Source organism: Phalacrocorax aristotelis, chromosome 13 (genome assembly GCF_949628215.1).
Source record: "Phalacrocorax aristotelis chromosome 13, bGulAri2.1, whole genome shotgun sequence".
NCBI lineage: Eukaryota > Metazoa > Chordata > Aves > Suliformes > Phalacrocoracidae > Phalacrocorax > Phalacrocorax aristotelis.
In genome coordinates, this window is record NC_134288.1 from 18,887,208 (window position 1) to 18,912,616 (window position 25,409).

A 25,409-nucleotide genomic window follows, 5' to 3' on the forward strand; every position below is an offset into this window, starting at 1 on the left:
CAGCCGCCAGCCTGCGGACAGGGGCTGGGGGGGCTGCAGCTGTTTGGGGGGCTGCCCCACCTGTTAGATTTTAGCAGAGCTCCCCCTTTTCTGGGGGGTGTGGGGGGTGTGTGTGTACCTTTGTAAATGGCACTATTAAAGTAATGAGCTGCAGGTTGGAGTAGATTCCCTTGTTTAGTGCCCTTCTTGGGGGAGAATAAAATTGGGGGGGGGGGGTGTGATCATGTCACATGGGGCGCCCCGGTGTCACTGGGGGAGCTGATAATGCATCAGAGGAACAGGTGAGTGGGGGCGTCATGTAGGGGTTCCCCCCCAAAAAGGGGGGTTGCAGCCCCAAAATGCCTGAAAATTCAGGGGGGCTATTACAAAAACCTCTTATTTTATATATATTGACATGTAATATTAATTTATAGATGTATAAAGGAATTTTAAAATAAGAACTTATCTCTCCTATATTATATAACGGATTTCAGGATACAAAAATTCTACATCGAGATGCAGGGTTTTAAAACACAAAAGTAACTCGACTCTCTATATATCTAAATCAAAAAAAAAAGGAGTTTAAAATGAAGTAAAAGGATAGATGAAGGAATTCAAAACAGAAGAAAGTCTGACTAGAGCGAGCATCTACGCTTAGTGTGCGTTACATAGTCTAAGCAGATGTGTAATCTAAATAGAGGTTATATAGAGTGAAATAAGCCTAGGTATAACTGTAAGTAGATGTCTAAATAGAGAAGTTGAAAAATATTGAAGTGTCAAAGGGTAAGTAAGCAGATAGCTAGTCTAAATAGGTGGTTTATATACATGTTAATATGGAAGTCTAAACAGGTATGTGTAAATAGATATTCTGTGTAAGTGTAAATAGCCTAAATAGGTGTAAGTGTAAATTTAATAGCTAAGTCTAAACAGGTATTGTATGTAAATGTAAAATAGATAGTATATATAAAATATAGATGTACTCTGTAAGGATGTGTAAGTAGACACACAAGTGCAAATGTCTATGCTATATAAGGTTTTAAAATGCAAAGAAACCATGTTGATAGAGGTGTTTATGGAGAGGATTTAAAAACTAGACACACACCCCACCCCCACCCCCCAATCAACTGAAGACACAAAAGCGCTTTCAAATGCTGCCCCTTCCTTGTTCTACTTCTCCCATCCCGATTTGGGGCTGATTCCCCCAAATGGGGACTTCCCCCTCTGGGGCTGCGTAGGCAGCCTGAGAGCTGCTGCCAGGGCAGACAAACACCCCAAAGCCCCCGAGTCTGGGTCTGCAATGGGGGGTGAAAAACCCCAAACAGACAAAACACCCAAACAGGTTTGGGGGAAAGAAAACAATTGGGGGCTCCTGGGAAAGCCCACTCCTGATGGGTTTGTGCAGCTGGAAAGGAGGGGGAAAAAAAAAGCGGGGGGGGTGGGGTGGAACCCCACTAACCATTCTCATGCACAAAACCAGGAGCAAAAATCACCGATTTCTGTGTTGTGGAAAGGGCCAAAGAGACCCAGAAGTGAACCATTTGGAAAAGCAATCCCAACTTTTACCTTATGGAAAAGCAAAAAAAGCCAAAGGAACAAACCCCCAAAAACCCCAACAACAAAAAAAGCCAAGCTATCCAAACAGAAATCACCAACACTAAGCGAATGACCCAAAAACCCCAAATTGGGGAAAATTTGGGGTGAAACACCGGCAGTTTGAGGGGCATTGCTGGGGCTTATCTGGAATGGATTCTCTGGAGTGGGTCAGTTATCTGGAGCGGATCATCTGCTGCAGGTTAGCCCAGGTGAATTGCCCGTTGTGGATTATCCTGGGGGGACCCCCCTGGTGTCAGTCATCCCCATGCATGTTCTCCATGGTGTGTCTGCCCAGACATGCCCCTGTCCAGCAGTGTCCGTCTCTTCCCGCATGACTTTTTTTCCCCAGTGACATCCTCCCCCCCCGCCCCGCTTCCCCTGGCCTCCTGTTCTGTGCTCGCTGAAGCCTTGTGCTTACACAGGATGAGCAGAGCAGGGTCCTGGCAGTGCAGAGGCGAGGTGCTGACAAGCCAAGGAAGCCCAAGGATCAGCAGTGCACAACTCCTTTGCAGGTCAGCCACTGGCACCTGGTCGGCCTGGCTGCCCCGTGCCCCGACGCACAGCTGCCCCCCTCACCCCAGGCAGCCTGCCTTCGGAAGGGCAGCTGTGTTCCCCTGATTGATTTTCTTCTTTAACCCTCTAGGACCTGTTGACTTGCTGCTCTCCCTGTCACAGCCCTGATGCCGCAGGCCTACAGCAACTGATGGGGCTTACTCCAGGGGAGTGTGGGGGTGGGAAAGGGGACCTTTCTCCCCAGGTCGTTTGTGCTGCTTCTCCTCCCTAGGGCGTGGGGTGGGGGTGAGTGGGGCAGGAGGGAGGACAGTAACGGCCACCTGATTTTTAAAGCAGTCGAGATGGAAGGACTAAAATGCTGGAGGCACTTTGGTGCTGGGTGGTGCGGAGGCAACGACTGGCACTGCTGGGGCTGCGGGAGTGGAGAAGGTGCAGAGAAACAGGAGCTCTGCGCACGCAGTAACAGTTCCATTATCCCGGCGAACGTGACCCAGAGCCGGCGCGGGTCTTGCCTCAGAGAAGAGTCATGGAGATTGCGCTGCTGCCACCGTGCTGTGCTACGGCAGCCGGGAATCGCGCATGCGCAGTGGCGATGGTCTGTCCCTGCTGCCGCCGCGCGGCCAAACTGCGGTACTGCACTCGGAACAGACACATGCGCAGTGGCGATGTTGTGGCCCTGCTCGCTGCTGCTGCTGAGTGACCGAACCGCGGAACAGCAGGGGGGAGCTGCACTACCCTGGTAAAGATTCCCCCCGCTCGCGGCAGTCACTGATCGACCATAATCGGGTACTGCAGACGGGGAGCCGCCCGTTCCCAGGGTGAGTTTTTTCCGCTGGTCGCTGCTGCCACGGTGCAAGCAGATTCTGGTACTGCAGCCGGGCCGTTCCGTATGCGCGGTGGCGCTTTATTTTCTGCCCCCCTTCTTCCACTGAGCGCCCAAACCCTCGCACTGCAGGTGGGCAGCTGTGCATGTGCAGTGGTGCCTTTTCTGCTCCGCTGCCACCGTGCGACCAAACTGCGGTACTGCAGGTGGGCAGCTGCGCATGTGCAGTGACCACCTTTTTCTCTGCTCGCTGCTGTCACTGAGCGACCAAACCGCGGTACTGCAGGCGGGCGGCCGCGCATGGGCAGTGGCGCCCTTTTCTGCTCTCTGCTGCCACCGTGCGACGAAACCATTGTACTGCAGGCGGGCGGCCGCGCATGCGCAGTGGCGCCCTTTTCTGCTCTCTGCTGCCACCGTGCGACTAAACATCGGTACTGCAGGCGGGCGGCCGCGCATGCGCAGTGGCGCCCTTTTCCTGCTCTCTGCCGCCACCGTGCGACAAAAACTCGGTACTGCAGGCGGGCAGCTGCGCATGTGCAGTGACCACCTTTTCTCTGCTCGCTGCTGTCACTGAGCGACCACAGTGCAGTATTGCATGCGGGAGCTGCGCTGCCCTGGTAGAGATTGCCCTGGCTCGCCCCTTTACCCGCTCGCAGCAGTCACGGATCAAGCAAAACAGGCTACTGCAGATGGGGATCTGCCCGTTCCCCAGGGTGAGGTTTTTTCCGCTGGTCGTTGCTGCCACTGTGCAAGCAGGTTCCGGTACTGCAGCCAGGCAGTTCCGTATGCACGGTGGCGCTTTATTTTTCTGCTCTCTGCCGCCACCGAGCGACCAAACCGCGGTACTGCAGGCGGGCGGCCGCGCATGAGCAGTGGCGCCCTTTTCTGCTCTCTGCTGCCACCGTGCGACCAAGCATCGGTACTGCATGTGGCCGGCCGCGCATGCGCAGTGGCGCTCATTTTTTTTTTGCTCTCTGCCGCCACCCTGCGACCAAACTGCGGTACTGCAGGCGGGCGGCCGCGCATGGGCAGTGGCGCCCCTTTCTGCTCTCTGCTGCCACCGTGCGACTAAACATCGGTACTGCAGGCGGGCAGACGCGCATGCGCAGTGGCGCCATTTTTTCTGCTCTCTGTCGACACCGTGCGACCAAAACGCGGTACTGCAGGCGGGCGGCCGCGCATGCGCAGTGGCGCCCTTTTCTGCTCTCTGCTGCCACCGTGCGACCAAACATCGGTACTGAATGTGGGCGGCCGCGCATGCGCAGTGGCGCCCTTTTCTGCTCTCTGCCGACACCGTGCGACCAAAACGCGGTACTGCAGGCGGGCGGCCGAGCATGCTCAGTGGCGCCTCTCTCTGCTCTCTGCCGCCACCCTGCGACGAAACCATTGTACTGCAGGCAGGCGGCCGCGCATGCGCAGTGGCGCCCTTTTTTCCTGCTCTCTGCTGCCACCGTGCGACTAAACATCGGTACTGCAGGCGGGCAGACGCGCATGCGCAGTGGCGCCATTTTTTTCCTGCTCTCTGTCGACACCGTGCGACCAAAACGCGGTACTGCAGGCGGGCGGCCGCGCATGCGCAGTGGCGCTCTTTTTCTGCTCTCTGCTGCCACCGTGCGAACAAGCCAGTGTACTGCAGGCGGGCGGCCGCGCATGCGCAGTGGCGCTCTTTTTTTCTGCTCTCTGCTGCCACCGTGCGAACAAGCCAGTGTACTGCAGGCGGGCGGCCGCGCATGCGCAGTGGCGCCTTTTTCTGCTCTCTGCTGCCACCGTGACATCAAACCGCGGTACTGCAGGCGGGCGGCCGCGCATGCGCATTGACCACCTTTTGTTTTCTGCTCACTGCTTCCACCGAGCGACCGCACCCCGGGACTGCAGGCGGGAGCTGCTCTACCCTGGTAGAGATTTCCACCCGCCCCTTACCTGATCACGGCAGTCACCGGTCGATCAAAACCGGGTACTGCAGACGGGAAGCCGCCCGTTCCCGAGGTGAAGTTTTCCTCTGGTCGCTGTTGCCACCGTCCAAGCAGATTCTGGTACTGCAGCCAGGCAGTTCCGTGTGCACGGTGGCGCTTTATTTTCTGCCCCCTACTTCCACCGAGCACCCAAACCCTCGTACTGCAGGTGGGCTGCCACACATGCACAGTGGTGACCTTTTAGCTCTCTGCTGCTACCGTGCGACCAAACTGCGGTACTGCAGCCAGCGGCCATGCACGGGCTGTAGAGACATTTTGCCGCGCTCACTTCTCCACGCCACTTAGTGACACCCACCCCCCCCACCCCCCCCAGCCTCCCCCCGCTACCTGGTGACGGCACCGTGGGGGCCGGAACCGTGTAGGCACAGCCCTTAGCGACAGGTCCTGACCCCTTGCGATAGGCCGGTGAGGGTGGTGCTGATACCCCTAGCCACGCTCTTAGCAATGGGCCCCGCCCCCGGCAATGGGCGGGCGGGCGGGCGGTCTAATGCCCCACCTGGCCCCACCCACCTTTGCGACAGGCCCCGCCCCCTGGCGAGGGGCTGGGTGGGCGGGGCCGTGCTTCTGTGCTCCCCAGCACCCCCAATTAGCAACAGGTCCCACCCTCTGGTGACAGCCTGGGGGTGTTGCTGGTGCTGCCTGGCCCCACCCTCCATAGCAACAGGGCCTGCCCGTGGTGATGGTTCCAGGGGCATTGCCAGTGTCTCTTTGGACACACCCCCTTAGCGACAGGAACCGCCCCCTGGTGATGGTCAGGGGGCGGTGCCAGTGACAGGCCCCACCCTCTGGCAACGGCCGGGGGGGCGGTACCAGCAGCTCCTCGTGATGACAGGCCACACCCCCTGGCAACGGCCCGGGGGGCGGTGCCGGCTCTCTCCCCTTAGCGACAGGCCCCGCCCCCCGGCAACAGCCCAAGCCTTTGTTTTGTTTCCTTGGGGGGCTCGGTTTGGGTGTTTTCTCTCCCCCCTCCCTCCCGTGCCGGGAACTCCAGGTGGCTCTCGTACGGCTCCCGGGGCCTTCACCCCTCGGGCGGCTCGGCCCGCCCCTTTCGCGGGGCGCTGTGGGAAGGGCGGGGGCGGGGCCCGGGGGTCGAAGAGCCCCAGCCTGGGCTCGGGCAGCTGTTGCTGCCCCTGGGCTCCTCTGGCGTCGGTGCTGCTGTGTTCCCTCGGGCGGTCGCAGCTTTGGGGCTGTCTCAGCTCCCCGGGCAGGCGTGCTCTGGCGTTTAGAGAAGCGGAGGCGTTGCCTGAGGTAAGGATTTCAGAGCTTGGCACTCTTTGGCAGCATCTGTACTGGAAAGGTCCCTTGTGGCCTGCTTTGCTTTTTTTCTCCCAGGATGCTGTTTTGGGCGCTGAGGGGGCGGTGAGACGGTTTAGTGGTGTGGTGTTCTGTTTGGGGTTTGGTTTTTGCTTTGCTGGGTTTTTTTCCCCCTCGTGAGATCATTTTATTGTGCTGCTGCAATTCCTGTCTTTACTGAACCCGGAACCTTGGGGGTTTTCACTAGTTGCGCCGTTCACTGTTTCAGGTGTTGCCTTGGCCTCTCAACAGCCGTGGCACAACCTACAGCGATGCTGCCTCTCCAGGCCCCCGCAGGCCCCACTTTCTTGTCCAGCCAGGCGGGAAAGCGTGGTTGTTGCAGAAACAGCTACGCCCTGTGACTCCTCCTCAGGCTGTTGGCTCGGCCCCAACAGCGTACAGGCTGCTGAGCTCACTGCCTCCGCACGGGATGCAGGCAGCCCGGAGAGCTTTACCCCGCGCATTTCCGTCCCCTCTGGGCAGCAGCGGATCCGCCGCTCGAGGGCGAGGAGCTGGGACAACAACGGGCCGCTGCAGACTCTGGTCAGGGTAAGAGGCTGTTCCCTGGGGAGCTGGCGCAGGGGGAGCGGAGGTACGCACGGGCACTTGTCGGTGCCCCTGACCAGTAAGGGGAAGGTTAAATTGTTAGAGTGCAAATAAACACATATTATTTAGGGATGAGTCGTGACTAAATTTAATCGCAGCTATTACTGAACAAACCAGGCAGTCATTATTCCTAATCTGTAATTAAAAAAAAATAAAGGCAGTCCTTTTTTATGCCATAAATAGAGTTGCGAGTCATTAATAGCTCAATCTAAATACAGCCGTTATTAAATCAACTGCAGGCATTAATGACTCCTGATCAGAAACAAAATAAGGAAAGTTTTAGGATCTACAATGAAAATTGAACTGGAAAGCTAAATTGGGAGTGGGTAATACTGAAATGGTAACAGGGCTGTTAGAAAGTTCAGAGGCAGCGACAGCTCCTGCTTCCAACCCAAGCAGTAAACGAAGCTTTAGATTCTTAAATGAAGAGAAATAAAGGTGAGCTGTTAAACAGTGGCTGGGTTCAAGTGTAGGCATTAAGAAAATTTGCAGGTGCGGGTGGTTCCTGACCAGAACTAACAATTCCAGAAGATTTAGATTTAAAATTACAAAGCTAATGGAGTGCCACAACCGCCCGGATGTAACTGCAGCCGCTTTGGGGGAATGCCCCAGCCCTCCCCAACCACCGCTATTAATTACTGCCAAGGAGAGCGAAAGTGAATGTAGAAGCAGTGCAGGCGAAATGTGAGCAGTACGCTTTTCCTAAGTCATCTCTTCGTGTCAGGAGAGGAAAGAAAATGGAAAGAAGATGTTTGCAGGGGGTCTGTGCTGGGTTACCCGCGCGTCTCTTCCGTGCGTCCTTGAGGAGACATTTAGCTCGTGTTGGGCGCTCGCAGGTGGAGACAGGGCGAGCTGGAGGCAGGATCGGTGCCGGCACTGATAAAGGGATGGGCAACGAGCTGAGAGAAGAGGGGGCAAGGGCTGAAAAAGGGTCTCCAGTTCTGCAGGGAAGGCAGCGGGATGTGACTCGGCAACCGCTCTGAGGAGTGCAGGGTCATTCGCTGCGATGAAGTCAGGGTCTGTGGCTGGCCCGGAGAGGCAGCAGAAATCCCAAACTCTTTGCAGGGGTACCGGCCAGATTAGGGAAACACCTGAACAGTAAAACCATTTAGGGGAAGCAGAGCTGGGCTGCACTGCGTGGCCAACCTCCCTCTTCTCCATGAGTCCCAAAGGGGCAGCTCCAAGAATGTGCTGAGAATTCATCCCTTGCGCTAAAAATGAGACATAAGTAGCACCCACCCGTGAATTTTATTTTCTCTCTCGCTCTGCGGCTCCTGCCTGCTTGTCTCTCCTCAGTGCTCACCTGCACCCGTGCTTGGATGGGGCAGCTGAGGGAAGGTGCTGCCATCACCCCAGCCCCGGTGGACCGCCTCTCAGCTGTGTCCTCTGTCAGGGGGCGTCATCATCTCTCCTGCCTCCCAGAGTGTGTCCTGTAGTGGCAGACGCGCGGGCTTTTCCCTGCACGCGCATACGGGAAGAGAAGCACAGTGAGAGCTGGGCTTGTCAAAGAGTAATGGGGGTGGTGGGAAGCGTAGCTAGAACCGGAGAGCTACAGCGCAAAAGCGAAGCGGACGGAACACAAAAGTAAAATGGTGCACAGGAATGCTGAGGAGAGAACTCCCGCAGCACACAGGAAATCAGTGTCAGAATCTATTTTCTTCTGACTGCCAAATTAAAAATAATGGCACGCTTTGCAACGCTAAGCTCGCTCTAATCGTCTGAACTGTTTCTTTCCAACCCCCCACCACCCCCAGCACACCGTTCAGCCTCCTCAGCCTGAAATGCCTTGTTTTCCTTCTTTTTTTTTTTTTTTTTTTTATGACAGGGCAACTTCTGTTCCCGAGGTGGTGCCTACAGTACAGCTATCTCTTCGAAGGCAGTTTGGTTTAGGTCAGAGAATGTTTAGCCTGGACTGAATCAGCCTCTGTTTCTGTTTCTGGAAATCATCGGTCCTGTGCATCAAGCCCGGAAAAAAGGAAATATGAACCAAAGGACATGGGGCCTGCAGGGGTAGGAAAATATTTGAGAAGAGGTTCAGTGGGGAAATGATTGTTTGTCTGTGGGGCGTCCAGGCAAGCAACCCAGCTGCTAGAAAGTGGCGCTGTCCCCAGGATGGCCTTGGCGGTCCCGTCGGAGTCGGGGGAACAAGGACAAGGCAGGGTGAAGCATCTGACCTGCTGTGTGGAACGTGACTGTACAAAGCACGTGTGATGCACTGCAAGTTTATTTGTTTAAACTGTGAGTTAAAGAAGGTGTGCAGTTGCTTTGTAAACAGCCGACGCTCTAAAGCTACACCCATCTAATTGCTAGCTGTATTAAATCTATCGTATTGCTGTTTCTGCATTAAAAAAAATAACAAACCAACACACCTATGTAAGCATGTCTAAGTACAATGGAAAACCACTGTTTAACGCGTGGCATGTGTGGGTTGTTTTTTTGGGGCGGGAGGGCGGGGTGTATGACAAAAACCTGCGAGAGACACACACACATACGCACATGTAATGTTTAGCGCTCACCTAAACCCGAAAAAGAAAATCCACTCTTTATTTTGCAGCATTAGCATTAGCTTCCAGCGCACAGCCTGAGCGCGTACGTCTGCTCTCACCGTCTGCTCCCTCTTCAACCGTGTGTGGCTGTCATCATCAGCTTGCACAGGCTTTGCTCGTGCAAGTTTCTGCAACAGCTTACGAGAAGGCAGGGAAACAAACCCAGCAAGACGCGTAGTGCCTTCCTCTATGGGCTCCGTCCAGCCTTTGTTAAAACGAGCAGAAAAAAAATCTTCTACTGCCTTTACTCTGACTGACTCTTACAGAGAGCATCTGACTTGACCCGCAGCAAAGCGATGCCCCAGGCAGCAGCAAGTATTGGCGCGGACCGCGGTTTCACCCACCTGTTTTACTGCGCCGGTCCTTTCCCACGGCCGATGCCACAGATGTGGCGCGCCCCACCCCCAAACCTCTTTACGACGGTTCCCTGGGCTCTGCAAGTCGCCTGCTGGACGTGTTGCTGATTCAGGCATGGGCAAAGTCAGCTTCTTTGCTGGCCTCGGGCCAGGGCAGCCACGTACTCGAGGGAAACTGAGAATATCTCCAGCGAGATCTCAGTGGGAGGCTGGGACCTCGTCACTAGGGGAGAAAGCCAAGCGACTGACACTGAAAGGGAGCTCTTTGCTAGGCTGTAGATGGTAAAGTTAAAAAAGAAAACAAACCTGCCTTTTTAAAAATGCCCTCTTTTGAGTCTGCCACATTTGATACAGATTTTTAAAATTGCAGGGTATATCTCCTACAGGCCTCATGCAAAGGGAAGTGAGTACTTCTGGCTCTCAGGACAAGGGGGTCCCTCAGGAGCCCAGGTGCTCACGCCAGCCGGCATCTGGCATAGCACAGGGCAGGAGCTTTGGCAGTAGTACGTGAGCTGAGAATGAGAGTCCGGCAGCACTGCACGCTTCTCCTGTGAGCCGCCGAGGCTCGCACGCTGTACCTTCCACAAATAAAAGGCCAGAAGAATCAGCATTTCTGCTAGTTCCAGCCTCATCCGTACCCTCGTCGGTGTAACTGTAAGCAAGCGTCCGTAGCGACTGGGAGCGTGGCAGCTGGGCTTCCTGCACTGTCTTAGGTTGTGCCCTTGGAGAGACCCTTCTCCGAGCCCCGGGGTGGGTGGGCTGCAGTGCCGTTCAATGCTGAATAGGCACGAAGGCCTGTAAACAAAATGTATTTATATTGCACCCATACCCGGCAGCCAACCACCACTTTATTTACATATTCTGCACCTCCTGCCGACGCTTTTAAACTTAGCCGATATTGCCGCAGTTTTCACTGACGGGCAGGGGACTGCCACGCTGCAGGGGAGTTTCTGGGTGTCTCCCACGGACACAGACGTCCTCAGCTGGTAGGGACAGGGTGAGAGCTGGAACAACTCTGCTGACATGTAAGGGCCGTCCCACGGCAAGGCTCCTCGGTCTGGGGCTGAAAGGCGAGCTGCGCTGGGTGGTTGGTGTGGGAGATGTGGAGCAAGTAGGGGAAAAAAAAAACAACAAGAAAAAACCATCCAAATGTTTCACAGCAGGTAGAAAGCTTGGCAGAAAGCAAACTGAATGCTGTAAAGACAAAAGCCGAAAGCCGGCTATGGACTGTACGAAAAGAGTCAGTGCCACGGAAGGAGGTTATTTCTTCAACTGACCATAGGAGGCTTTTTGTGAGAAAACACAACACCTCTTCTTTCTGCTACAGTGCGGTACCACAGCAGTAATGGGCCAGAGCGTGCGAGTGCCTTTGGCAGCATCGGTAACGGCCGGGTCACGGCCGAACGGCCAGCCCACCTTCCGCACAAGGAAAACACCATTTCCCTGGAACGCCACGCAGACCCAGGACGGGTAAGGCGGAGGCCGAGCCCAGGCACCCCCCATTGCCAAGGACCACCTTGGCCTTGCAGCGTCTCACGCTTCGGGGTGTTTTGCAGGCCGTGGCTAAGCTCAGACCCTCTGCTCGTGGCTGCCCCCGGTCCCCCGGCGCCGGTCGGGCCCCAGCCCCCAGCGCGGTGCGGCGCAGGGCAGTGACCCAGCAGGGCGGCCCCACGGGCCCCAGCCCACCCCCGCCTGCGGCCAGGGCCCCGTGGCCGCCGGCCCCTTCCTCCTCTGCTCGCTCCCGTCGCGGACGGCTCGGTATGTGTCACGAGCGGCAGCCGCGTTCAGCAGCTCTCGGAGGGCGCGCGGCTCTGCCCGGCCGTGACCAGGGCCCGCAGGGGTTTCCCGCTCGCCCGCTCGCCCCGAAAGGAGCCGGCCCCGAGCCGGCGCGTCCCGCCCCGCCCGGCCCACGGCGCCCTCGCGAGCTGAGCGCGGCCCGGCCAGCAGGGGGCGGTGGCGCTCAACGGCTGGGCGCGGGGGCGGTCCGGCGCGGGGGAGGGGCCGGTGGGGGCCGGTCCTTCCGGCCGCCCTCTAAGGGCCGCCCCGCGGAGCTCGGGCTTCCGGTGGCGCGGCGCGGCGGAGCGGAGGTGGGAGGGGTGCGTGGGGCGGCCGGGTCGCGAGGTGTCTCTTTGCGGTGCCGGGGCCCCTCTGCGGCCCGGCGTGGGAATCCCGTGGCCGGCGGAGACTGCTCGGACCTGCGCGGGGAGCGCCGCGGCAGTCCGGCCGCAGGCAGCCATCCCCTGCGGTGGCCGGCAGCCACTCGGGACTCCTGGAGGCCTGGCAGCGCCCGACCCTCGCCTGCGGCAGCCGCCTGGAAGAGCAGCGCAGCCGTGGCCAGGGGCCGGAGAGCGCTGGTGGGTGAGTTCGGGCAGCGGTGGAGGCTCCGTGCGGGCCCGGGCCGGGCCGGGGTGGAGGAGGGGGCTCCGTGCCGGGCCCGACCCCGACCCCGGGGTGGGGGGGGCGGCTCCGCGCCGGGCCCGGGCCCGGGCCCGACCCCGACCCCGGGGTGGGGGGGGCGGCTCCGCGCCGGGCCCGGGCCCGGGCCCGACCCCGACCCCGGGGTGGGGGGGGCGGCTCCGCGCCGGGCCCGGGCCCGGGCCCGACCCCGACCCCGGGGTGGGGGGGGCGGCTCCGCGCCGGGCCCGGGCCCGGGCCCGACCCCGACCCCGGGGTGGGGGGGGCGGCTCCGCGCCGGGCCCGGGCCCGGGCCCGACCCCGACCCCGGGGTGGGGGGGGCGGCTCCGCGCCGGGCCCGGGCCCGGGCCCGACCCCGACCCCGGGGTGGGGGGGGCGGCTCCGCGCCGGGCCCGGGCCCCGCAGAGAAGCCCTGGTCGGGCATCGTTCGCTTTTGCACAATGTAGGGCTTTCCCCATCTATTTTCTGTGTACTGTGTTTTGGGCCACCTGAAGCCCTTTGGCCGGGTAGGTTTGGTGCGGGGAGATGGCAGGTCTGGAGCCTGAAAGATCTCGGGTGGGGGGCGGGGGAGGTATTTTTGCCTTAAAACTCTGAGCCCACCTCGTGTGTCATGTCGTGTTATCACGTCGTGAGTTTGGTGACTGTGGCAAATGGCCTAGTTGGGCGTTTTCTGATAAATAACTTCTGAACGTGTGCGTGTGTAGGCACGGGGAGATTTGTGCAAGGTGACAGAGCCCCTTGTGCTTCTGTGCTAATGTCTACCTGTTCTAGACCTCCAGTGTTGGAAAGCCTTTGTTTAGTGCCTAGTTGTGCCTGCGTAACAAATGTTTTAGCTGCTGATGTGTTATACCTCTGCTGTGAACTTTTTCCTGGGTGGCTTGATTGTTTCTGGTTGTCCGTGTAAATCTAGGCAGATATTTTCTGCCCGGTGGTGAAGCCTATCGCTTTGGATAACAAAGGGCAGGAGAGCAATAAAGGAAAAGGTGATTCGTCTGCTGCAGCTCCTTGGAAACGATTCATTCCTTATTTTCTGCCCTTGGGTAGGTGTTGTGCTTTCCAGATAATGCAGCCTCTCCTGTGCCTGTCCACCCCGTGCATTTTTGTCCTGCCCTTGCTTGAAAAGGCTCTCCTTGCCTTCTTCCTCTCTGCTGCAGTTGGCTTAATCTCTCGCTGCTGCTGCTGGAAGAGGGATAAAGGGAGTGTTGTCGATCGGGTTGTTAAAAGCTTTTTCGCGGGCTGTAACGCGCGGGAAGGGGTGGGCGGGGGGGGGGGGCGACTCAGTACGGGGGAGGGGGGGAGGATCGGTCTGCGGGGAAAATGGGAAACCAACATCACCTTTCCCTCCTACGGCGCAGCCCAGCCGCACGGCTCCCCGGGGATGCCCCTGCCCGCGGGTGTACCGTGTGTGCGCCCCCCGCGTGGGGCGGGGGGGGGACTACAGACCCCCACACCGTCGGCGGCACTGGGGCAACCCCTGCCCCAGGGCTCCGCGCTCGTACCCGGCTCTCCCCGCTCCGGCACGGCACGCGGCTGGACGCACCGAGGAGACCCCGGGGCGGCTTCTCGCGGCTGGGCGAGAACAGGGCCCGGCCCCGAGCAGCAGAGCGGGCACCGCCGGTAGCTCGGAGGAGCGGGGCCGGCTCGGCTCGAGGCGTCAGAGCGAAAACCGTCCCGGAGCGTCCGGGGGGGTGGGTGGGGGGGCGGCGGACGGTCCGGTGGCCGGGTTCGGCTCCGTGCCGGGCCGTGGGGCAGCCGGAGCCGCGCCGGGGGGCAGGTGAGGAGCCGCGTGGCCGGGCGCGCTGTGGGTCGGTGGGTTTCGGCTGTGGGGTCTCCCGGTCCGCGGAGTCCCCGTGGGGGGGTTGCGGGCAGCAGTGGCCCCGGGCCGAGCGCTGTCGTGGGTCGGTGGTTGGGTTTTGGGGCCGAGCCTGTGCCCGGCCGTGGGGAAGTAGGGGCAGCCCCACCCGGCTCTCGGCTGCTCCTCGTTGGGGTCGGGCGGCGGCGGCGACCCCGGCGGGGGCTCCTGTGGTGCCGCGTGGGTCCCCCCTTGCCCGCGAGGCAGGCAAGGACCCCGGCTGCTGCCGCCACGGTTTGCTGGAGGCGGGCTGGGCCCGGCCCCCTGTGGGGTTGGGGTGCGGGCCCGGCGATGCTGGGGAAACGAGGCCTGCGAGAGCAGGAAGAAAGCGCTGCCGGGCCGGCGCTGGGCTGCCCCACCGGGGTGCGGGGCCGGGCCCGTGCAGTTCAGTTCCCAAGGCCTCCCCGACAGTGCCCGCGTGGGCCGTGGGGGTGCAGGGCTGTGGGGTGGCTGCGCTCTCCGCGGCCCTGAGCGTTGCCCGTGGGGACTGCGGAGGGGGCCGGGATGCAGCCAGGCTCAGCTGGTTTGGTCCCTGAACGGGGAGAGCACAGCTCTTCTGTTCCTGGGCCTTGAGACCAGGCTCCTGTGGCTGACGCCGGGGCCCCGAAACAGATCGAGTCGTGCGTTTTGAGGGCCTGAGCGAGGGGACTAAGTCGTGTGGTTTTGGGCTGAGGAGCAGAGGTCAAGTGCTGCATTTTTGGGACTTGAGAACAGGCTCAGCAGCTGGGCTTTTTGGCTGAGAAACGGTCCCAAAGTGAGCTGGTTTGGGGGCCAAAAGCAGAAGCCGGTTTGGCTGCTTGTGCAGGCTGGTGGGGCGGGGTGGGGTGGGGGCATTGGGGGCTGCAGGGGAAAGCAGGGGTTGGGCAGGGTACGAGGACCCTCCCCGGAGGTGGGGGTCCGGTCATATTGGACCCCGAAGTTCGGGAGGCCAGCATGAACCAGAGCGAACTCGCCACCTGAGGTGGGTGTCTCTGGAGGAAGGGTGCTTTTTGGATCCAGCGCAGCGCACCCTCTTTGGGTCCAGCTCTTCTTTCTGTGCTGCTTAGGATAGTTATTAACCAATTAATTAATCATACAAACTAAGTCACAACAGCTCTATCGGCTCCATCGTGGTTCGGAGCTCTGAATCAGTTTCATTTGGTGTCTAACACGTTTCTTCCCCAAGGAGAGGCTAAGTTTCAAAGTTAATTAGTTCTCACAAGTGTGTCAGTTGATAAAATTGAGTTACGATTATTAAAACCACAAAGGTGACACGAGTCTCACAGATCTGGTCTATTTCTGAAAATGTATTCATCCCATGCAAATGTTATCGGGATACAGATCATCTGCACTTCGTGCTCTGACAAGACAAGATGCTGAGACAGGGATGAGCTCCAAAAGGACTGCTGAAAAGAAAAAAAAAAAAACAACAAAAAACGCACTCCACTAAGTCATGGGTTTTTTTGTTTGCATTTGGGGGGGGCGGGGTAGCTTTAACAAAAGAGTGCAGTGTTGGCTGGCAGCAGCCTGCAGAGCATTTTTGCTGCCTGATCTCTCCTTTTCTTTTCTTCCACTCCTCTTTCAGGGCTGTAATTGTCATTTGGGTAGTTTTAGAAGAGCAGTTAAGTTCCTCCCCTGTGTCAATGTGCTGGTAATACCAGGAAGGTGAATGCTTGAACGGGTCGGGCGGGTGGGAGTAACTTGGCTGCAGGTAGAATTTCTGAGGGAAGACCAGCAAAACCAGGAAGCAAATAGCAAGTTCCCAGAAAATGTGCGGGTGTCAAACACACAAAAGTTTCATTGCCAAATGTTTTTGGGAATATGTTCCCAATGGCTATTTTTAGTAAACATAAATTTTCAGGAGATTCAGGGTTGTGTGTGGCAAAACATGTCCCTCTGTTTTTGTGTCCTGCCGCACAAACGGCCGGCGGCAGGTCTCTTGTTCCCCGCTCTCGATATTGCCACAGCAGGGCTGTGATATTTAGACCTAAGTGGGGATGGGTTTAGGAATGGAAGGAGAGAGAATGCCTGTGTTCTGTAAGGGCTATGAATGCTGACCCTTTGTCTCCGTCTGCCGCTTTTCCTGTGCGGGTGATGAAGCAGTTTTACTTTTCTCTGTTGTTCCTGGTCTGAATAGCTGCGAAGCTGTCGCCGCTGTGGGTGTGCAATTTGTGTTGCTGTGTTTCTGTGGAGTTCTAGCTACAGCTCGCTTCTAGTGTGGCCAAGCGTCAAGGTAGGGCTTTCAGTTTAAAGCTTCAGAAGCGCTGCGCGCAGAGGTGGGTGTAGGTGAAACTGTTGTTGCACCTGCAGCTGTGCTAGCAGGGATGCTAGGTGGCTCTGCATCAAAACGGCGAGGTGCGCGTGGACCTCCGTCGGGCTGCGCCCTGGGTGCGCGAGCATGCCGTGTTTTTGCTGTTCCGGCTTGTATGTGCGAGGGCTTAACGTTTGATTTAATGCATTTCCTTTAACGGCAGGCTGTAGTTGGGCTCTAGATGGTATTCCTACGTGGGCACAAGAGCTGTGGAATGGTTAAGCTGTTGCTGTGCCTCCAGGTGACTTGTTCAGTAACACTGTTTTTCCAGGTGCAGACGGATGAGTCGTGCAGGGCAACAGAGGAGAGCCCAGGGGAGCGCTGTAAGAAGGTGAGTCTGTGTAGTACTGGAGGGAAGATGTGACTGATGGCTATAGGGCTCCATTATGGGTTTTACTCTTTTTTTCTTTTGTGATCCGAGGGTGCTAAGCGATGAGCCGAGCATGATCTGGGCCCTGGAGGTGAGTCAGGCAAGGTGACCGGTGCTTGGTGGGCTGGAGTAGGTGTTCTTTTTCAGGTTATTCAGGGTTTTTTCTCCTTCACTTTCCCATCCCAGTTTGGGGCCGATTCCCTCAAACGGGGACTTCCCCCTGTGGGGCTGCTTATGCAGCCTGGGAGCTGCTGCCTGGGCACAAAAATACCCCAAACCCCCCGACTCTGGGTCTGCAATGGGGGGTGAAAAAACAGAAAGAATTCTGGTGGAAAGAAAACAACTTGGGGCTTCTGGGAAAGCCAACTCCAGCTGGATTTGTGCAGCTGGAAAGGAAAAAAAGGGTGGCGGTGGGGAAGGAGCAACCACCTAAAAGCACCCACCAACCATTCTCATGCACAAAACCGAAAGTGAAAATGACCATTTTTTGTAGGGTAAAAGCACAAAAAGTCCCCACAGAACTCAGTAGTTTGGAAAAGCAACCCCAATTATTACATTATGTAAAGAAGGCAGGGAAGAAAACAAAACCAAAACAAAACCCCATCACAACCCTGATGCCACATGCCTACAAGCAGTTCCTGGGGCTTATTCTGCGGGGGTGGGGAACCCAACCTTGTTCCCCAGGTTTGCTGTGCTGCTTCTCCTCCCTCGGGCATGAGGGGGGCAGTGGCATGGACAGTAGCAAGCACCAGATTTTTTTAAGCAGTCGAGAGGAAAGGACAAATGCTCGAGACGCTTTGCTGTTTGGTGCAGAGGCAATGAACGGTGCTGCTGGGGCTGCGAGGGGGAAAGGTGCAGAGGAATAGAAGCTCTGTGGATGCAGCCAAGTTACGGTTTCTGGATGGTATTAATCGAGAAGAGTAATTCAGATAATGCTGCTGCCCAGCGACCAGAATTGGGTACTGAGCTGGGGAGCCGCGCACGCGCGGTGGCATCCCTGTGATCCCCATTGCTCTCTCTGCAGGTAACAGCCCTGCGATGCTGCAGTGCCTGCGAGGTGATGCCGCCGTACTCGTTGCTGCTTCCTGGTAAGGAAAGGCCTCCTCCGCTCCTGCTGCAGCGTGGTGGTGTGTCGGACACGATTCCCTGTGTCGGGTGAGGCCTAGGGCTGCCGGCGAGGTGAGTGAGCCCCTTTGGTGGGTGCAGGGGTGTCTCCTTGTGTGCCTGCACTACTGGGGCTGGTGGGATGGGAAGCTTTAAACGACCCACCGAGGCAGGCTTCTGGTATGCTAAAGGCGAGCGGGTGAGGGCAGCCCCAGGAGTTACCTAGGAGCTGATAGAAGGGAAGAGGGAAAGGAGGAGGAGGATGATGACCCCTTCCCCCTGCCCAGGGCACAGAAGGTGGCCGACTCCCCAGCTCACCAGAGCTTCCCCCTCAGCCTCCCCTGGCCCCCCTTGCCCCGTGCGCCTGCCCCCAGCTCTGGCACGAGCGAGCTAGGCTACGTGCCTAGGAAGCCTCATCTCGTAAGAGCGGTAAGACACCCATGTATTCTCTTTAGGTGGAGGACGGCCTAGAGTCTGGAGCTGCAGAAGAGGCAGGGAGGAGAGGAGGGGAAAGAAGCATCTGAACGGCTAAATTGTGCCAGCAGCGCTGAGAGCGAGAGTCGCGGTGAGTCCTGGGCCACTGGGGCCCCGTTGCCTCTCTTGTGCATCCTGGGCCCTCCCTGCCTCTCCCCTGGCCCCCTCTCTTTCCTTACCTGCTGCAAAATTTTTTTTTATTTTTTTTTTTTGCGCTCCCCGCACCTTCTTTCTCCATCTCGCTCTGAGTGGCTCCCTGCCTCCCCGTCTTTTCAGTCCTCCCTCTCTCTGTCCTGTAGCCTGTGGCTACTTTTTCTTTCTCCGCCTCTCTCTGCCTGGCTCTGGCTCCGTTTTTACTTTTTATTCCTCCTGCTCTGTCCTGTAGCCTGTCGGTATTGTGTCTTTCTCTGGCCCTCTTGGTCTGACTCCCTGCGTTACCGAAAAAGGCGGTAAAATCGGAAACAACTCCTCAACGCCAATTTAGTATTAAAGAGCAGGCGTTGTTTATTCACGGCGCCAGACGCACGGGGGATCGCTCCTCGTGGCGTGCGTACCTCACACACCTTTCCCGTTCAATTTGTAGATCAAAATTGTAGGTATTCATACACATTCATTATTGTCCTGTCTACTGATCGGTACAAACTTGCTCGTTCCGTATGTAAATTACTGCGCAGGCTCGGTGGTGGTCCGTGAGTCGGTGGTCGCGATCTCCCCCTGCCAGAATTGCCTTTTGCCTTCTTGGCTCTTAATCTTGGCAGTCTTGGCTAGTTTTCTCAGTCCGCTACACGAAAGCGCGTTTTGTCGTCCTTTTCTGACAGAAGCACGTTGTCTGTTGTTCTGTTGACGTTAACGATCGCCTAGTGACTAAAATGCAGATCGACAGATACACTGATTCGTACGCTCCATGTTCCCGTAACGGAACACCATCTCTGGTTGGTTGATGTCATCGCTTTGGTTACACCTGTTCCTGTTGTTCAGTTTCTTCTTTTTTGGCTTTGTTTGATTCTCTCTGTGATTCTGTTTTTCTCTGCCTCGCTTTTCCCAGCTCCCCGTCCCTCTACTTTGAATGCCCGTTATCCTTCACCAGCTCACTCTCCCTTGGTTGCCATCCCCGTTTCTGAATTCCTCCTGCTTTGCCACGTAGCCCGTGACTTTTTTCTTAATCTCTCTCTGTCTGCCTCAACGCTCCCGCCGCGCTTTTTAATTCGTCTGCTCTGCTCTGTACCCTGCTACTGTTCTTGCCTTTCTGAGTTCTTCTCTGTCCAGCTCCCTTTCCCTATTCATGAATTCCTGTTCTTCCTGCACCCGCCGCTGTTCCCTGTGATCTCCGTCTCTCTCTGTCCAGCTCCCTGTCCCTAGGTTTTAATTCCTGCCTCTGCCCGCTGTAGCCCGTCTAGATTTTTCTCTCGGCCTCTCTCTCTGTCCGGCTCCCTCTCTCTGTGTTCTAATTCCACGTTCTCTGTCACGTAGACCCGTGCTATTTGTTTGTCCTCATCTCTCTCTGTCCAGCTCCTTGCTGCTATGTTTTATTTCTTCCCTCTCTGTCTGTCTTTGTAGCCCATTGCTGTTGTTGTGGTTTTGTTCCCCCCCCCCCCCCCTTGTTTCTTCATTTGTCTCTGTCTGCCTCCCGGTGCCTGATCTTTAATTCCTCCTTCCCTGTTGGGCCGCTGTTCCTTTTTTCCATTCTACGTTGTGTTCTCTTTGGTCTCCTGTTCTTATTCATCGGTTCCCTCCTCGCCGCCCTGTGGCTTGTCCCCATTTTAGTGTTGCCTCCCTCTCCCTCTCTCTGGCTTCTTGCCCCTGTTTTTAAAATTCCTCCCTCTCTTCTCTCTTCCCTGTCGGCCGTGTGATCTTCAGCCTTTCTCCATCTCTTTCTGCCCAGCTCTCTGTGTCTATTCATTAATTCTTCCCTCTCTGCCCTGTAGCCTGTAGCTTTTGTCCTTTCTCCATCTTGCTGTCTCTGGCTTCCCCGTGACCCTCTTTTAGAATTGTTTCTCTCTTCTTTCTGTACGCATTGCGATTCCTTTTGCTCCCCATCTCCCTTTGTTTTGGGTGTTGTTTTGTTGTTGTTTTTCTGGCTCCCTGTCCCTGATTCTTAATTCTCTGCCTTCTCGTGCTCTGTACCACGTAGCCCCGTGGTTTGTTTTGTGGTGTTCCCTCCCCGGCCCCTTCCCTCCGTCGTTGGCTGTCTCGGCTCCCTGTCCCCGTGGCTTCATTCTTCCCTTTCTGCCCTGTTCTTGTCGCTTATCTTGTCTTTCTCCATCGCGCTCGGTCCAGCTTCCTGCCCCTATTCTTCTTTCCTCCCTCGCTGTCGTGCTGCCTGCCCCAGGTTCTTTGTGCGTCTCCAGCCTGCTCCTCTTCCTTCTTTGTTGGTCTGTGTCCTGCTCTTCCCCTCTCTCTGCTGCTTTTATCTCCAGCTCCGTCAGGCTCCCTGTCCTTCTCTGGCCGTCCTGTTCCCTGCCTCGTGCCTTCTCGCTACACGCACACACGCCCCCCCGCCCCCGTCCAGCCGGATGCCGCTCTTCTCTTCTCTCTTCCTACTGTCCTGTGCCCTGCTCCTCACCTTTGGTGGCCTCCCCCTCTGCCCAGGAGCCAGGTGATGGACGGTCCGTTCCCTGCCAAACCAGGACAAGCGCGTGCCGTGGCTTAGCCCCAGCTGGCAACTCTGCACCAGGGAGCTGCTTGCTCGCTCCACCCTCAGTGGGCTGGGGGAGAGAGCTGGAAGGGTAAGAGTGAGAAAAATCATGGGTTGAGATCAAGACTGTTTAATAGGTAAAGCAAAAGCTGTGCGTGGAAGCAAAGCAAGGAATTAATTCACTCCTCCTTTTTGGCGGGCAGGTGTTGAGCCACCTCTGGGAAAGCAGGGCTCTGTCATGTGTAATGGTTACTTAGGGAGAGAAATGCCATAGCCCCCCCCCCCCGCCCCCCCCCGCCCCCCAAGGACTCCCCCTTCTTCCCCCAGCTGCGTGTGCTGAGCATGATGTCAAATGGTATGGAATATCCCTTTGGTCAGTTAGCTGGGAAAGCTTTCCCAGCTGTGTCCTCTCCCAGCCTACTTGCTGGTGAGGCACTGAGAGAACCAGAAGAGGCCCTGACTGTGGAAGCAGTGCTCAGCAAGAACCAAAACATCTCTACATTATTAACGGTGTTTTGAGCATAAATCCAAAACGTATCCCTTCCTAGCTACTGTGGAGAAAATGAGCACTATCCCAGCCACCACCAGCTCCGTGCGGCTGCGGCAACGGCGGCCGAGGTGGCCTTGGGGCAGTGGGAGCGTTGGGGACCCTGAGCCACGAATGGCTCCTGGGACTTGTTACGTGCGTGCCTGCACAAACACCTGCCCTCTCCTTTGCCCTCAGGGCTGCGTTTGCGCTCCCTTTGCGTGGGGCAAGGGGCTGTGATGGAGCCCAGGGGAGGAGGTGGTGCACTGTGGGGGTGAGGGGAGGGGGCCCCCCGTTGCTGCTGCGCCTCAGCTGTGGGCGGGGTCTGGATGGAGGGGCCCCAGGTGCGGGCAGTGGGGCTGACGGTGCCGGCTCCTCCCTGGAAAAGGGGTGGTGCCCGGCTCCGGGGGGCCAGTGTGAGCCGAGGGCGGAGCGGAGCGGAGCTGTGGCCGAGCGTCAGCGGGCTGCGACTGTAGCGAGGGAGGAGGTGAGCGGGGGCTGGGTGGTGGACCGCTGCGTCCCGGGTAAAGCCCCGAGGAGGGCTGCGGCGGGGCAGCGCCGGGTCGGAGCGGGCGGTGGGGAGAGCGAGGCTGTGGTGAGGGCTCGGTGGGGCTTCCGGGTGCATCGGCGGGAGGGACGGTGCCCCGCAGGGTCCGAGAGCGGGGAGGGCGGGCTGGCGGCGTGCCGGGAGCTGTGGTGGTGTGCCTGCCGGCTGGCCGTGCGGCCGTGTTGTGGCGGAGAGCGTGCCGGGAGGTGTAGTCCTGGCGCAGTGGCTGCCGGCCCTGTCACGTGGTTCGCCGGGGCGTGGCTGGAGGCGCGGTCTTCCGGTGCTCGGGTGCCGGGCGGCCGTGCCGCGTACGGGACGCGCGGTGTATTTTTGGGGTTGGATTCGTGTTGATTTCTGGGGGCTTCCAGGTGCGGCCGCTCCCCGAGAAGCGGTGAGTTCCCCGGGAGCTGACAGAAGGGAAGAGGGAAAGGAGGAGGACCTTTTCCCCCTGCCCAGGGCGCAGATGATGGCCGCCTCCCCGGCTCGCCGGAGCTCCCGCTCAGCCTCCCCTGGCCCCCCCTTGCCCCGTGCGCCTGCCCCCAGCCCCGGCACCTCCCCTGAAGCGTGCTGCGTAGCCCTTGGCCGCCCCCAGGCCCTGTCGTGAAGGCAGCGAGCCGGCCCTCAAGCGCACTGGATTCCCCCTCGGCGCAGGGGCCCTTAGCAGTAGCGCGGGGAAGGGGCGCTGTGTCCAGAAGCCCCTGCGCAAGGAGAGGCTTTGGTCAGGGTCGATCGACGGTAACGACGGTCGCTGTTTCTTCTTTCCCTCTCCCAGAGACCGTGCTGAGGACGTGGTTGTCTGTCCTTCCCCCGGGGATGCCGTTGACTGCGGCCGTCTCAGGCTTGCGTGGCTTCTCTCTGCCCGGCTTTGCCATCCTCGCAGCGCCGGGGCAAAAAGGGACACACAGAGCCCTTCCCGGCTGTGGACAGGAGCTGCCTCGGCTGAAGCTGGAGACGCCAACGAAAGGTAAAGCAGAAGAAACTGAAGGCGCTCTGGCTGCCAGCTGCCTTCCTGCTGCAGGCAAGAGAGAGCCTGTCCCTGCAGGTGAGGGAGGAAGGATCCCCCTTCATAGCCCGCAGCGGGACAGGCCACCAACGTGCACCGCAGGGTCTGTACGCGTAACCCGCAGTTCGGTACGGGCGTGTAGGGCACGAGCGAGCTAGGCTACGTGCCTAGGAAGCCTCATCTCGTAAGAGCGGTAAGACACCCATGTATCCTCTTTAGGTGGAGGTCGGCCTAGAGTCTGGAGCTGCAGAAGAGGCAGGGAGGAGAGGAGGGGAAAGAAGCATCTGAACGGCTAAATTGTGCCAGCAGCGCTGAGAGCGAGAGTCGCGGTGAGTCCTGGGCCACTGGGGCCCCGTTGCCTCTCTTGTGCATCCTGGGCCCTCCCTGTCTCTCCCCTGGCCCCCTCTCTTTCCTTACCTGCTGCAAAATTTTTTTTTATTTTTTTTTTTTTGCGCTCCCCGCACCTTCTTTCTCCATCTCGCTCTGAGTGGCTCCCTGCCTCCCCGTCTTTTCAGTCCTCCCTCTCTCTGTCCTGTAGCCTGTGGCTACTTTTTCTTTCTCCGCCTCTCTCTGCCTGGCTCTGGCTCCGTTTTTATTTTTTATTCCTCCTGCTCTGTCCTGTAGCCTGTCGGTATTGTGTCTTTCTCTGGCCCTCTTGGTCTGACTCCCTGCGTTACCGAAAAAGGCGGTAAAATCGGAAACAACTCCTCAACGCCAATTTAGTATTAAAGAGCAGGCGTTGTTTATTCACGGTGCCAGACGCACGGGGGATCGCTCCTCGTGGCGTGCGTACCTCACACACCTTTCCCGTTCAATTTGTAGATCAAAATTGTAGGTATTCATACACATTCATTATTGTCCTGTCTACTGATCGGTACAAACTTGCTCGTTCCGTATGTAAATTACTGCGCAGGCTCGGTGGTGGTCCGTGAGTCGGTGGTCGCGATCTCCCCCTGCCAGAATTGCCTTTTGCCTTCTTGGCTCTTAATCTTGGCAGTCTTGGCTAGTTTTCTCAGTCCGCTACACGAAAGCGCGTTTTGTCGTCCTTTTCTGACAGAAGCACGTTGTCTGTTGTTCTGTTGACGTTAACGATCGCCTAGTGACTAAAATGCAGATCGACAGATACACTGATTCGTACGCTCCATGTTCCCGTAACGGAACACCGTCTCTGGTTGGTTGATGTCATCGCTTTGGTTACACCTGTTCCTGTTGTTCAGTTTCTTCTTTTTTGGCTTTGTTTGATTCTCTCTGTGATTCTGTTTTTCTCTGCCTCGCTTTTCCCAGCTCCCCGTCCCTCTACTTTGAATGCCCGTTATCCTTCACCAGCTCACTCTCCCTTGGTTGCCATCCCCGTTTCTGAATTCCTCCTGCTTTGCCACGTAGCCCGTGACTTTTTTCTTAATCTCTCTCTGTCTGCCTCAACGCTCCCGCCGCGCTTTTTAATTCGTCTGCTCTGCTCTGTACCCTGCTACTGTTCTTGCCTTTCTGAGTTCTTCTCTGTCCAGCTCCCTTTCCCTATTCATGAATTCCTGTTCTTCCTGCACCCGCCGCTGTTCCCTGTGATCTCCGTCTCTCTCTGTCCAGCTCCCTGTCCCTAGGTTTTAATTCCTGCCTCTGCCCGCTGTAGCCCGTCTAGATTTTTCTCTCGGCCTCTCTCTCTGTCCGGCTCCCTCTCTCTGTGTTCTAATTCCACGTTCTCTGTCACGTAGACCCGTGCTATTTGTTTGTCCTCATCTCTCTCTGTCCAGCTCCTTGCTGCTATGTTTTATTTCTTCCCTCTCTGTCTGTCTTTGTAGCCCATTGCTGTTGTTGTGGTTTTGTTCCCACCCCCCCCCCCCCCCCCCCCCCTTGTTTCTTCATTTGTCTCTGTCTGCCTCCCGGTGCCTGATCTTTAATTCCTCCTTCCCTGTTGGGCCGCTGTTCCTTTTTTCCATTCTACGTTGTGTTCTCTTTGGTCTCCTGTTCTTATTCATCGGTTCCCTCCTCGCCGCCCTGTGGCTTGTCCCCATTTTAGTGTTGCCTCCCTCTCCCTCTCTCTGGCTTCTTGCCCCTGTTTTTAAAATTCCTCCCTCTCTTCTCTCTTCCCTGTCGGCCGTGTGATCTTCAGCCTTTCTCCATCTCTTTCTGCCCAGCTCTCTGTGTCTATTCATTAATTCTTCCCTCTCTGCCCTGTAGCCTGTAGCTTTTGTCCTTTCTCCATCTTGCTGTCTCTGGCTTCCCCGTGACCCTCTTTTAGAATTGTTTCTCTCTTCTTTCTGTACGCATTGCGATTCCTTTTGCTCCCCATCTCCCTTTGTTTTGGGTGTTGTTTTGTTGTTGTTTTTCTGGCTCCCTGTCCCTGATTCTTAATTCTCTGCCTTCTCGTGCTCTGTACCACGTAGCCCCGTGGTTTGTTTTGTGGTGTTCCCTCCCCGGCCCCTTCCCTCCGTCGTTGGCTGTCTCGGCTCCCTGTCCCCGTGGCTTCATTCTTCCCTTTCTGCCCTGTTCTTGTCGCTTATCTTGTCTTTCTCC

General features: G+C 57.5%; 1 protein-coding gene and 1 long non-coding RNA gene across 2 annotated transcripts; both read left to right on the forward strand.

The window, feature by feature from the left end:
- Nucleotides 1-2,910: 2,910 nt before the first annotated feature.
- Nucleotides 2,911-9,188, forward strand: LOC142064358 (uncharacterized). Its single transcript, XR_012663070.1, has 3 exons — nt 2,911-6,129; nt 6,404-6,723; nt 8,606-9,188. It is a non-coding gene; the product is annotated as an uncharacterized LOC142064358 (long non-coding RNA).
- Nucleotides 9,189-11,027: 1,839 nt separating this feature from the next.
- LOC142064310 (uncharacterized) lies at nt 11,028-24,710 on the forward strand. Its single transcript, XM_075109074.1, has 6 exons — nt 11,028-11,074; nt 11,719-12,040; nt 16,511-16,570; nt 17,634-17,697; nt 22,668-22,859; nt 23,118-24,710. The coding sequence occupies exons 1-6, from the start codon at nt 11,028-11,030 to the stop codon at nt 23,192-23,194; spliced, it is 762 nt and encodes a 253-aa protein (XP_074965175.1). The 3' UTR covers nt 23,195-24,710.
- Nucleotides 24,711-25,409: the final 699 nt, after the last annotated feature.